The sequence below is a fragment of the Abramis brama genome (genome assembly GCF_963993115.1).
Source record: "Abramis brama genome assembly, chromosome: 6".
NCBI lineage: Eukaryota > Metazoa > Chordata > Actinopteri > Cypriniformes > Leuciscidae > Abramis > Abramis brama.
The window spans coordinates 15,902,845-15,917,648 of NC_139968.1; the positions used below are offsets into that span (position 1 = coordinate 15,902,845).

General features: G+C 38.3%; 1 protein-coding gene across 3 annotated transcripts in view; it reads right to left on the reverse strand.

Moving 5' to 3' along the window:
• crebbpa (CREB binding lysine acetyltransferase a) overlaps nt 1-14,804 on the reverse strand; it is a 49,042-nt gene that overhangs the window by 21,945 nt on the left and 12,293 nt on the right. For all 3 annotated transcript variants that reach the window (XM_084116438.1, XM_084116437.1, XM_084116436.1), the window contains exons 2-4: nt 13,778-14,415; nt 3,552-3,716; nt 3,220-3,463 (exon numbers count right to left, since the gene is read on the reverse strand). In XM_084116438.1, the coding sequence (XP_083972564.1) occupies nt 3,220-3,463; nt 3,552-3,716; nt 13,778-14,415 (1,047 nt within the window). The remainder of the gene's footprint in view (nt 1-3,219; nt 3,464-3,551; nt 3,717-13,777; nt 14,416-14,804) is intronic.

Sequence of the window (14,804 nt, forward strand, 5' to 3'; positions counted from 1 at the left end):
AAATATAATTAGTTACTGAACTCAAGTATCTTTTTTTATATCATACACAGCGACCAAGTTGTCACATTGCTCGTTTTCAGTGTCTACACAATCATGATTTATTGCTGCTGTGATTTACTGGTTTGAATGAGGTGCAAGCAGAACAATGTTGATGGTTCTAAAAGGAAGCGAGTTCTGCCAAGAGAGCCTTCGGGATGCTTTAAACGCTGTCTGCAAGAACATGACGCTTAAAGAATGATCTCTATAGACGTTCACTTTCCCCAGGAGTCCGAGAGAGAGAGAGAGAGATACGGGTGTCACCGCGGGCAGGGAACAACAGGAAATGAGCTGGCAGCGTGGAGGGTACGTTTGGCACCACGCTTGCGTTTGAGTTGAAATGAAGCCCTGTGCTCCGGGTCCAACAACAACTACGGCACTAAGAGCAAAGCGACCGGGCAGCATCGGGCCGCCGTAAGCCCTCTCCTGCTGTTTGCCAACTCCTTAATACTGCATTATACCATAAAGGCAAGAGTTTCTCTCTAAATGGACTATTATATTTGAGACAGGAAAGCGTTTGCTCGGGAAATTCCCTGTGTTTCTGAATGAAACGTTACTAGTTGTGAACCGAAAAGTGTTAGGCCAGAAATAAACTGTGCAAGCGTGCAAACATTTATTGTGGTGGTAACAAACCTCAATGGGGCGACTTTCGAATGTGCCATTAAATGGGATGTTATTCAGAAAGCTAGGTGTAGCACTGCAGCTTTGTCTGACGCACACAATGCTCTAAACCCCACATCAAGACAAAAAACATCTCATTACCGCTCTCGCTGAGACTAAACAGAGCACAGACGGCAGATTAAAACAGGTCTGCTACTGCACACCTCAACCCACAAAATACAGCAGACACACCTCAATAGATTATCTCACACACACACACACATAAACTTTCTGCACGAAAATCATTCTTCACGCAACCCTTGTTCCAAACCCAACTTGTTTTAATAAATATTTCACGTTGAATGAAAATAATATTGTATTACATGCATGAAAATAAGAAACATTTTTAATTAATAAATATTTTGTTTTCATGCATGTAATTCTTCACATTATTAATTCTTCATTAATTTGTATAAAATACCACAAATAAAAAATGTGCACACATATTTGTTTATATTTTTTATAAGTTAACCTATCAATTCCAGTTAATGAATATATGCATTACTAAAATTAATATCAATTAACAAAATATGAACAAAATTAACATAACATTAATTATATTAATTCAGGGTTTCTGCAGGGATCTTCAATTTAAATTTAATGCCTTTTCAATGCCTTTTTAATGCCATGTTTTTCATTTTTAATGCCATACACGACCCATGACTAACCATGGATATTATATTATATATATATATTAACTTGATTAATCACACATTTTTTCCACAATTAAAAACACTTACATTTGTTTAGGTTTATATTAGTTTATATATTTTATAATGTAATCATTTCACAGTTAATCTACAAATGAATGTAGAGACAACATAAAGACCAGTTTTACTGATACTAATACAGCTATTGATATCTGGATAAAAATGATTTCTCCCCCCTAATTTTAAACATTAATTATAGCCATCCAACATTACAGTGTAATTGAAAGCTATATCAATTTTTTAACATTAGGCTTAAAAAAAAAAAAAAAAATAAATAAATAAATATGACAACTTTTAATTTAAGTGAACTTAACAAACAATCCTCACATAAACCTATAATAAATGTCATATTTACCTTTGGCCTTCCTGTCTAACATACAAAAATGATTGAATGAAGTTATCAAACAGTCTGCACAGCATAAATTATAGATTAAATATAGACTAATGCTTATTAAAGCTACAAGAGTTCTTTAGTCAATAGCAGTGAGTAATTTTCTCTGGTGCCTTTGTTCTGATTAACTTTACTGACAGTAAGCTTTATTGGCTGCTGTCCCTTTAAGAGCAGCTGCTGACAGAAACACGGATCTAACACGCGCCTCATTCTCTCACAACTCTTTGCGTTCATTAAAGACTTTATTTCACTAATTTAAGACTGCTCTTATTTTATTGTTCGTTCAAGCGCGAAAGAGGACCGTTTTCTGGTGCGCAGTCTGTGCGCACGATCTGGCGCGCGTCTTTCTCTGTGTGTGTGTGTGTGTGTGTGTATGTGTGTGTCACATAGACAGGACATTCACAGGCAGCGCGTTTAAAAACAGCGTTAAACTGGACAAAAATAATCTCATGCGTTAACGCGTTAAAAAAACGCAAAGTGAGCTTCAACAGCGGATGTCAAGCTGATGAGAGAAAGTTACTACACATAACTTAGATAACTGCTGTCTGCCTTTTACCGTCGATCTGTGGCTGTCAGACTGCATGAGATTTTACGGCGTTGATTCCCATTGTAGCTACACAATTTAATACCTTTTTACAAACGCTGCAAAATCATTCTTTAATTTGACCACCAACCATGTTCTAGATTGTTTGTCTTCCATGCACTTTCCCAGTTTTCTGGTCTAGTTTTATTCCTGTTGTTCCTGCTGTCCAAAATTACTCGCTCCACCTCCGCAACTTTGCTCCGGCCGGAGGCAATCACCAAACTGTTTCCACGTGTTTTTAATCACACTAACATATTTTGCGACAGCAAATACAAATTATTAATTATGAAGACTATATTCAAATAAATTGATAATATAACATTTTCTTCAAAACCATAACAAAATTTAATGCCTGTAGGATTACAATTTAATGCTTTTTAATGCCATTTAAGGCCTTAAATATCGCAAAATCCATTTAAGGACTTTTAATGCTTTTTAATGCCCCGCGGAAACCCTGTAATTAAAAAAAAAAAGTTAGTTAAAAGTTTGTGCACCTTTTGCAAGAATTGTTTAAAAAAAAAAATTAAACAAACTAAAATTTTGAATCTCTCCATTTGGCAATGGAATTGCATTTCTTATACTTGTAGTACTTATAAGTGCTAAAATAAATCTGAATGGAATCATTAAGGAACCAGAAGTGTTAGGAATTCGAATCTGAGAGAAATGGATATCTTGTAATACTTTTTAGAACAACATTCTCAACCAATCTTTAGTAAACCTTTTCTCTGTTTACTGTCTGCTGTCTATTCTTGCCACCTTCTGTTTAGCAACTTTATAATATCGCCCTTCTGTAACACTATCAGCACAACTTTTCATGTTCTCATTCAATGTCGACTCACCTTGGCAGGATTTGCCGGCCTGGCAGTGTGTCATGTGGTTGAGGACGTTCTTCATGGTCCTGCAGTGGGGCAGGGCGCAGGCTCGCACCTCTCCGTTGGCCTGCTCGCGCCGCTGGCACTTGTGGGCGTGGAGCAGCAGAACCAGCTGCTGCTGGATCAGCTTACGCTTCTCCGGGTCGGCCGTGGGGCCCGCGGACACGCTCTGACCCGCCACCATCCCCACCGACACCTGCTGCTGCTGAGGCTGTGGGCGAGAGGACGGGCGACGGCGTCACAGGATTAACTTTGGCCTGCAAGCTCCATGCAGTTTGTGTGCATGATGGGAAACTCACCATGTTTGGCACGCTGGTGACCGTCGCTCCTTTTAGGTCCGTCGGAAACGGGGGCAGACTGTTGGGAAGGCCGCCTTTATTCTGAGCGTTCACGCCAGTCGTGCCCATTTGTGTCCCTCCACCCTGGTACTGACCAAACGGACTGTTGCCACCTGCCATGCCCATCTACAAACGAAAGAAAAATGGAAATATCATTCCAGGTGAGTCATCAGAAGTTCCAGACACAGAATCACACATCTAAAATTTCAGTTTCAGATAGCGCTCGTACACCGAATTGATTCCTCTTTTGTGTCTCCCTTGCCCTTGAAAGGACACATGCATGCACAATTGTCAAAATACCCGTCTCGGCAAGTTTTCTCTCGGTTATGTCATAAGTTGAGAAAGAAACCAGATGTTTATCAGTTTTTTCGGTCCGTGCATTTGATCTTATAATGACAGCAGACACCTAATATTCCTACTGTTGTCGGTGTCATTAATGTTAATAAAACAACAAAATACAGCTTTAAGTAATAAATGAAAAGCAAAGTTACATGTTACGTCATGCAAACATGCCGTGTTAACCAACAGAACACTAGTTTGTTTGAAAGTGACTTCTGTGTGAGCTGTGCTTCATACATCACCTCACTACTGACAACAATGGACCTTTTCGGTCCACACAATTCTACCAAAGTGTCAGCGCACCCTAACAGATGAATTAGTTAAATGATATGAACTGACAGCGATTTAGTTTTCACTGTGATTTTAGATTATTTAATTTTTTTTTATCAGTCAGGAGGATTCAATATGAGTGTTCATTTCTCCTTTTTTACAGTTAAAAGGACAGTAAAATTCCAATTTAAATCACTTAAAATTCCTTAATTTAATAACACTTACATTTAATCTTAAGAATATCTCAAAATGAATATCCTAATTAATAATGAAAACAATCAATTATGTGTTATTTTAGTATCACTGAGATAATATTAGTTTTTTATTATATATTTTTAATTTGAAAGTTTTAATAATTTAAGTTTGTTTTTATAGTCTTTATATGTCTATATAACTTTTATTCTTTTTTTATGTCAGTTTTACACCAGGTTAACTAAATGAAAATAAGAAATGCTGCTTTGGCAACTAGCTGAAATAAAATACGTTTATTTTTTATATATATTTTTTATTTAATTTCAGTTAGCATTTGTTTCATTTCTATTAACTAAAATGATTATGGTTTTAGTTTTAGTTAACGACAATAACACTTTGACCAACAATGAATTTTATTCAGTGATGGCACTAAAAATCTGCATAATGCAGACATTTCTATGAAAAAAACACAAAACACATTTACTTAATTTGGCCATTATATTCATATAATGTGAGCATTTGCATTGATCTAAAATGCATCATTTTGATCTAGGCGTTACTAAATTTCCGCAGCTCAATATGATCTTGAGCATGCAGGGCTTCCCCTCCCTCTCCCTGTGCTGATCTCCGGCAGCGTGCCGGCCGTCCACTCTCCTCTGTTGACATCGCTCCAGCAAGCCAGATAAAAGAGGCCAGCGGAGTGGCACACGCACCAACAGCCCCTCCTCTCTGCTCACTCATTCATGCACACCAACACACTTCTCACGCTACTCGCTCTGCTTACTCATCCACACACACATGCTCTCTCTCTCTCTCTCTCCTGGAGCAGCCAGGATTCCCTTTCCCAGCAGATCTAAAGGCCCACTCACAGCAAGCCTACCTATATAAATAATATCTCGAAAGATTTAATAATCATTCTATTTTTATGAGAATAGTGGAGTCCACACCACAACTTTAAAGGTAACAAGGAACAATATTTGGGGAATCACTTTTAGAAAAAATTGTTCCAGCTGATAAATGATTAAAAAAACCCCAGCCAATCAGAATCCATCCTGTGTGAAAGAGCTTGAGCATTTGAACTGGCAGAAAATATAAACAGAACGTTATCATGCATTGGTGTGGATGCTAATATAGTTATTGTTATATCGTTATTGGTGTGTGAATGGGACTTCAGGTTCTTAATAAGTAAAAATATTTCACTGTAACTGGACACTATCGTACACAAATGTTACATGCGCTCGAGATTCATATACTCCCACAGACTTCTTTAAAATGGCCCAACGTTTTAAAAATGACCAATAACAAAAGCTGAAGTATGTTTAACTTCAGGCTGGACGATATGGCCAAAATTTATATCACAATATATTTCTTAATTTCGGCCGATACAATATAATTCCGATATCGATATGAACAATATAAAAGCCTCAGTAAAAAACTGCCAAGAACACAACGAATGTCTGTACCTACAAACTTCTGAAAAATGAATTTGCCAAGTCTCTGAAACCTCCTCCTATAAAACTATATAATATTTTAGAAATAAAAATGGTACAAATAAATTGTTAATTTTTTATTTGTATTTAGCCTTCATACAAACAAGAAATGTGAAATCACCGTCAAATAAACATAAGACTCTCAACTTATTAATATCTTTAACTTTAAACTATAGGCTAACATAGGCTGATTATATTATTCTCATAGATTTAAAAAAGTGCTTCAGCCAGGATAAAGAATATGAAAGAGTTGCTGTAGAAAGACAAAAACACATGTTGCTGAGGGACATTTTGAGTGTTGATGACACCCTGAATTCATTCCTGATGAATCTGAATGTAGTGTTTACAAGAACGCTAAACAAGTGATCGGGTTGATGTGTGTGTTTATGTCAAATCGGAATAGATTTTTTGACATGCGCTCACTGCACAAATAGAGTTTCCCGCTGTTTGCACATAACTATTCTCCTACGCTGATTCTTTATTTGTTTTAAACAGCAGGCTTAATATTTATCCATTTCTGGTCATAATTTGGAGATAATGAACATATGAACCGCTGTACCGTGTTGCTTATATTTATCACGCTGTAAAAATGCCCCTCACTGTGCCCAAACCAGTCGTCTGTGGATGAGAATCTGAAACAAGGACTGGTGGGACGTTGTCCAGCTTCACTTCACAGAAGCAGTGAAATGAGAATTTTAGAATGACGGGACTATCATTTATATGACAATTTATTCAACAGGAAAAATTTCTCGTTCGCACGTCATTACGCTATTTCAACATCATTGCACATGCGCAGTCCTTTTAGTTTCGGTGTTCAATCCAATCAAGCGTTTTACATGTCCTCTCGATCGTATTAGAAAAGGAATAAACCACCGCTCTCAATTCGATCTAAATTTCATTCGGATCGAGCTCAATCAGATCGATTAAAGCCCTATTCGCACGGGATTAGTATTACCCCTGGACCTCTGTAATTAGGAAATTACCCCCTGACGTCTGTGTTTTTGGTGGCTCATTCACACGGGCAAATAAATGTTCGTAATTCCCTCGAGTTTACGGACTTTACAGCGTACGCCCACCCATTCACACTTCACTAGCTGAACGTGCTGAAACGAAGATCGCACTGCAGTATTGCAATTCAAAAAAAGAACTTATTTAAAACCAATTTATTAGAGAAATATATTATAGAATATCATAGCATTGTATAAATATATAATATATCTTCTTTTTCTTTTATTCTTTGTCCATATTTACAACAAGCCTGCCTGAAGAAGGTATTATGAATACCGAAACGTCGCGATAGGCTTGTTTTTCTATTAATTTTATTTGGTTTATTTCATTTTATAATTTTTACTCTTTCACACTTTGATTTCTTGAGATACTTACAGGATAGACGTCTTTAGAGGCCGTGTGAGACAAAGTAATGCTCCACGATACAGACTACTAAGTTACACTACCACAAAAAGCGTCCAAACTTTCCAAAAGAGCTTCCATGTTGCGCCAAAATACTTAATTTGACGTTTCCATGACAACGGTCCGAGTTGAGCTTCCGGATCATGTCTTTACTGTAGTTTGTTTTCTCTTTTGCAGCACTTCATAGTTTTTATTGGAGAAAAACTATAATCGGATTGGAGTAGATCATATCGAGAGATTTTATTGTTAATATAGTTTTAATACAGACGTAAAATGGACTGTTAAACGGCCCATAATGGTTATTACGTTCTTTAGGAAACGATAGGCTCACAGAAAAACAGCCCAAATCACAGACATGGGGATTCGCACGGGACTGGTATTATCAGAGGACCCATGTGTTGGCCAAAATACGGTAGGTAACTTTCGGGGGAATTTTTACAGACATTTTTACAAACATGGCAGATTCGCACGGGATAAAAATCACAAACGACCTCTGCGATTATTACAAATTACCGGAGGTCCCTAGGTAATACTAATCCCGTGCGAATAGGGCTTAAGGCGTTTAAATGAAGGCTTTTCAGTCCGATCGAGCCATCAATCCGTTTACTAATGGATTATCTGGTTGCATTTAAACGTAGCCCATGCCTGTAATGTTGAAATATCGGAAATGTGTTTAAAAATCATTAAAAAAAAATCATATTGCGATATATATTGTAGTAAATTAGCTCAATATATATAATTCATTTTAACAGAACAGAACATATAAACAGAAAGCATAATTAATTATTAATTCTAGGAAATATATTCTCTTTCTGGCCAAGAAAGAATAACCTTTTCCAACTAAAGTAAATAAAGTATTAGCAGGGTAATAGCATAGGTATCGCTAGATCAAGATGTTTAAGTGACTTCGATATGCGGCAAACAATAAAGCGTGGATATAATGGTTTAATAAACAAACTACGGAAGGCTACACGCACACAACTAAACTAAGCAAAGATTGTATACAGAATCAAGAAAGTAAAGAAAAGTGAAGAAAGAGAGAGAGAAGAAAAGAGAATGGCAAGATTACAATGAGTTAACCACAACCTTCGAGAAACATCAGAGAATCAGGGTCACCTTAAAGGGGCAAAATAAATTAGAAACGCATCTAAAGGCTGTGAACAGGTACTTGCATTGACTTTGATTGTTGAAAAAGTCCAGATGCAGGAGATTCTTGAGATTCTTGATTTTGCCAGGAGTGCGCTTAAGCGTTCGTTTGGGTTCTTGGGGGTGGTCCAGATTGAATCCAAAGAAATTAACTTGAAGATGAAGTTGCCGGAAGAAGACAGGAGAATGTTGTCTCAAAGAGACTGAGCCAAGATCTGAACTAATCAGATACTCTTAAAGGTCCTATCAGTTCACACCCATTTGTTGAGGTGACCAATCAAAGATGACCGGGAGAAAGTCTTTGTTCATCTTATCCCCATTTGCATGTTCATGCTGGCATGGGGAATTAGTGCAGTCTTTACATAAAAGTATGGTACAAATATCATCATGCACTTTATCCTAAGATATTGTACACCATTGATTATAAAATCAAAAGAGGATTCTTTTGATACCAAGAAAGGGGATTTGAAGACATTAAAGTAGTGATACATCATCTTTGGATATCAACATTGGAAGTTACTCTAACTAAAGAATCATAACTAGTCATAACTAATAAAACATAGGGACATGCATAAAACACAGGAGAAATACTGTAAACATTTGGGAAAGTTTGTGGGTAAGAATGGAGTAAATGTCCTTGTGTATTGGAGTTTGTCTCTATAGTCTTTAACCAAATGGCTAGTGCCGTCTGGTCTCCTGTGCTGTCTTTGAGGGTGGCAGACACAGTCTCTTGCACAGATCGTTCAGGAGAGCAGAGGTGATAACAGCCTTTGAAGAGAACTGAGGGCCGATGTCAACAGGGGAGAGGGGGAAGGTTTTATGAGGCCTAGAGCATTTTGGATTAAGTCCATTCGTTACAATATTGATAATGAATTATTGTCCAGCCCTAGTTTAACTTCTTTTAACACCATGAAACTGCAGCAGGATGGCACAAGATGCTAAAAAAAATAGTACAACAATGCAACTGCCAAAGCTGCACTGGACACATGGCCTAACGGGAGTTGAGCAGATCCGCTTGAGGTTGAGTTTGGCTTGAATCCTTATCGATCAACTGGAAACAACAATAGCACAGATAGAACGCAATGATACATGGTTTCACTTACAAACACTAACAGCAGAGCTCCAAGACAAGGTGGACGGTTGTTGCTTTACCATTTTCAGCATGTCTGAAAAGAGCGAGCTGCACAGCCCAAAGCCAATCCAGATGAGCCTCTTGTGCGGTGAGAGCATTCAACCGCCTGCGTGACACCGAAAGGGTACAACAGCTTCCTGATGATACCCTGTTAAACCTCAGGCCAGAAAACAATCCCATCTGACACCACCAGCGTCCAACTACGAGTTCGACTGCCTATATTCTTGCTGATTTTTTATTCTCAATTGGTCACACTGGTCATGTGACAGATGGTCCAATGGTATTTATTTGAAGCTGAAAATCATGCTGGAGATCATGATACTAGGACCCAACCAAAAACCAAGGGTGCTTTCACACGTGGTTCGTTTGTTCCCTCCTCCCCCGCTGGATTGTGTTCACATTATATTATTATGCATCTCATTTCTGGGAGGCGTAGACGTCATTGCATTCAGTCCTGTCAACATATGTATTTCTATACCTCCGCACACCTGCTCGCGCAGACATCACACATCATCAGCGCGTTTCATGCTATGCAGAGTTAGACAGACGTCAGTCAACAAGCAGCGCAACCAAAACATCAGCCGCCTTTTACAGTTCCTCCTGAACTAAAACAACCAGCCTATGCTGCGTTAACAACATAACTACTGTAATTTGAAGGAGATGGAAACCCGTGGCGTTATACTCGGAGCGGTTTGTGACTAGAATGTATGCGTTTCAATGTCAACACTAACAACGCTGAAATGAATCTGCAGCAGTCAGGTGGTACAGGTCAGAGCTCTTTGAGTTGTTTATGTTTATTATTATTGTAATGTTATGTGTTTGAGACATGAGGTATTTTAACGCCGTCTCTCGTGACACTTTTGTTTGCTCCCTGCTGTGTGTGTTCATGCGTTTTGGAGGAGGAGTGGCTTTGGAGACGCTCTGAAGGGAGGGTGGGATCTTATGCTTTCAAAACTAGCTCGCTATTGCTAGCCGCACCGAAAATTACCTACCCTACCTTTAATGCGACTGCGTTCATATTAGCAGCGAACCATACCCCAAGACTACCCTTTTTATGCAGAATCGTGTATGGTTCGCGGGTGCACATTCAAGTTTGGAAAACAGTGTTCACAATCCAAACGAACCAAACTCTGACGTCAATCGCACCTGGGTGCGCAGCAAGAGTGCTAGTGTGAAAGCACTTCTGTCAGGACCACTATCGTCAAATACAATTGACAATTAGCATACAGTTTGGATTGGCGGTATGGTTCTGTTCTGGGCGAGAACTCCCTGTGCATCCATGAAGCCTAGCATGGATAAGAGCAGGGAAAGCAGCAATAACCCCCTTAGGGTAAACAGTACAGAACCAACATGAATGCATTGCAGATATCAATAATTTATAAAGATTTTAAAGTACAACATAATTCGAGAATTTATTCTGTTTCAAAGGGGGATTCTAATGTGACCTGCCAGAATTGACGCTACGCTTAATCCCAAGACATTATCAAATTCATGATACTATACTATATTCATGATAATTTTTCAATTCAAAGTTTCACTCGAATTGTTTTACTTGTGATAATGAATAATAAAAATACTAAAAAAAGCTAAATAAAAGCACTTTCCAGGTCTAAGCCCAATAAATCACTGGCTATTTGTGCACTGGGATTTGAATTTGTAATACAAATGCACACACCTGCCAATTCTGACACCGGAGTGCTGCTTTCAGACTCCATCAGTCAAGAAGCCATCTATCATGGAGAGACACGCTCTATTCATAAAATTTGCATAGAGCACGGACGACATGTGTATGCATGTAACATGGCACTTTACGTGGAGAGCTTTTCATTTGCCTTCCCATCAAACATAATACTGCCGCTGCTTTTATCACAGGCCTTAAAACAAAATGGCAGAGTTTAAGAGCGTTCTGGCACGTATGCTCTCGTAACACAAGCATTTAAGCCTAATAAAAAAACACAAGTGCAGGAATGAGTCATGCAATCAAACAATGAGGCAGCAAAGAGCAGCCTGAGATAAAGAGTGATAAAGTGAGTCCGTCTGCTGCTACACTGGCAGGTGAAGCTGGACATACAGGCTGATTTACACACTGATCAGATTCCACCAGCATACTAGAGCTCTAAAAAAAGACATGAAACAGATTTCACCAAACATAACTGTCATAACTTATTGCAGAGTGAAACGGGGACTTGATGGCACCCATGTGGATTTAAACGCAGGGATCCAAAGTTAATAAAATTCTACTGTTTTGCGAAAATAAATTAAACAAAATACAAAAAATTAAAAATCAATCGTTGTAGATGCTACAAGTGAATATAGGCATCCTAACATGATAATGTACAGTATGAAAAATGTATATTGATTTAGAAATTTGCTAAAGATTATATTTAAGCTTATTAAATTATTACTGATGTTACTGTTAATTTACATTGAGTGTTAAATAGGAAATGAGCTGCACAATTCAGTGTTATTTTAGTAATATTATATATTATTTATTTAAAAAAAATCACATTTTATATTTTAATTTTAGTTTTAGCTTTAGCAGTTTTATTATGCTGTTATATTGTTTAAGTTTTTTAATGCTTCTATTTAGCTTTATTTTAGTTATAGTAATTTCAGTACTTTAAATTATTTCAGCAAGTTGCAAAGACAACATTTCTGATTTTCGTTTAAGTTTTTCGTCTAGTATTTATATTTTATTTCAGCATTTTTAATTAACAATAACAATTTTAGTAGTTTTAGATTTAATAGAATAAAATAAATAAATAAATGTTATCAGCCAATAACATGAAATGGTAAAAAGCAGAATATCCATAAGAATATATAAAGCAGCATTTCCATCCCAAGGAGAACAAAATCATTAGTTATGGATAAATCAGAAAAAAAAAAAAAAAATGGAAATGGAAGTTGTCACCACTGGGCAAACCACCACAGCTATTTTATTAAATGTACCAAATTGTGTGTGGTTTATAGTGTGCAAAACAAAACCACACACACACACACACACACACACACTCAGACTTCATGTTTTCTAGCGATTGGTAGCAGATGTTTATTTGTGTCAGAATGTCCTAGAATAGATTATTTAGAGACATGACGTGAGGTAAAGTTACATGATTTTTGTGGTGCACATCTAGAAATGTATATGATAACTGTGCATGTCTTCATACCTAATAAAAATTGATCAAACGTTTTGAAATTGTATCACATTCTTGCCAATCAGCTTATTTATCCCAAAATGTGCATACAAATATCTGAATGGAAACCTGGCTAAGGAGTTGGGATGGGCATTTTTGTTAATTTCTCATTTCGATCATTGACAGGTCTCAAAAAACGAGGCGTGTCTGTCATTAAAATGAAAATATTTTAAGACTGTTATGAAAATTAATGTTGACAAATAAAAATATGACATGAAAACATTAACGTATCTCCAGTAAAGTGAAGCACGTTCTATGACACATCCTATGAGATTAATAATCAGACATCCTAGATACATAACATAAAAATAATATTACAACTTGCATCTGCACAAAAGGATGCGAAAGTGAACTCGTTTTTTACAGAAATGGAAACTCTGGATGCGCTCTTGCCTGTGCATCACGCTGATATAATAACCCAATCATAGTCAATAATGTCGGACATTCCATTTGAGCTGAACGGTCGGTAAACTGTAGCGTTTTGCTAGCTGGTTATTAAACTCAACCAAACACTTATTTGAGATTAATCAGATATATTAACTTGACCGTGCTAGTCTGATGTTGTGGACGCGCTCTCAGAACGCTGAAAAACTAAAGCACAAAGAATTTACAACATTCTATTACAATCGTTTTCTCATTATAATGTTAGGCTATGATAGATTGGTGCTGCACATCTTGCACTTAACTGCATTTCATGATCTAAGTGATTCACTGCAGTGCGCGTTTTCAAATCCAGTTTCACTTTATTTCGCCGGTCTGGAAGGCGTGCTGTCTAACGCTAACAAATCAGCCAATCAAATGCCGCAATAACCAATCAGAAAAAGAGAGATATGTTTTTTGTTTTTTTGGGCGATCATCGTTTTCACGATCGATCGTCGCTGTCACGTACAAGTACTCGGGTACTCGTGCCCATCCCTACTAAGGAGATGAAAAAATGTATGTGTCATCTTAACATGACTATGAACTCTAAATGAGTGAAAGTGAAACCACAGCAATGGAAACCAGTCATCTCACCTTATTGATGTTGCCAGCTTGCTGGGCGTTGATGCCCATCTGCTGTGCCCCTTGTGTGAGAGCCTCTGCCAGGACACTAGCCGCTCCTCCTGGTGCTGCCGCCCCCGCTGCCCCTCCCGCCCCTACAGACGTTGCCACCTGCATGGCGGCACCCTGGTACTGCATCCCCGGCGCACCTCGACCGCGGCCTACAGACCCATTGATCACCTGACCTGGCTGAGCTCCGGCATTCTGTCCCATCATGCCGCTGTTCAGCATGGCCTGGTTAAATCCCGTGCCGAGTCCCATGCCAGCTGAGCCAGCGTTATTGCCCTGCGTCCCTGGGGTACCACCTGGTTTCTGTGCTTGAGACGGGTGAGAAGGGGAGCCCTGGCCCAGGGGACTCTTTCCAAGCCCAGTCAGCTGAGGTCCGATGCCCACAGGCTGTGGACTGGCCGAGTTCCTCCCGGCGCTGCTTCCCGGCCGGAGCAGCTCGGAGAGCTGCTTGTGTTTGGCAGCAGCATCGGGGACCATGGGGCCGTGACCGCCTGTACCTGCACCACCGTTAGAGGGCATGGACATCAGCCCCAGGTCTCCGTTAGGAATCAGCTCATCTGGAAGATCGTTCTCCAGGTCATCCCAGGAAAGTGAACCCAACTCTGAGGAAAGAAAGAGAGGGAGAATGGTTATTTATTTGCTTCTTGTATCCTAATAAGTAATTAATCAAGATTACGCGGCACAAACAAATACGCCACTGTCTACATTCTGCAGTATTTTAAAGTAGTATTTTAAGAAGATTCTTGGATCTTTCATCATATTTTGCATCCCATGTGTTGTTGATTGAAATGTAGAAATATTTACATCCCAAATGAAATAATCGTGTTAAAATAAAGTACTTTATAAAAAAATAAAAATATTGTGAAACAGCTTAACCTTAACAACACATTTCACAGAAAGATGAATCTGCATTCCTGCTAAATAAATACCGTCTACTCAAAGGTCAATTAAATTCCATGTTATTAAAGCTGGAATTTAGTCTCTTATCTAA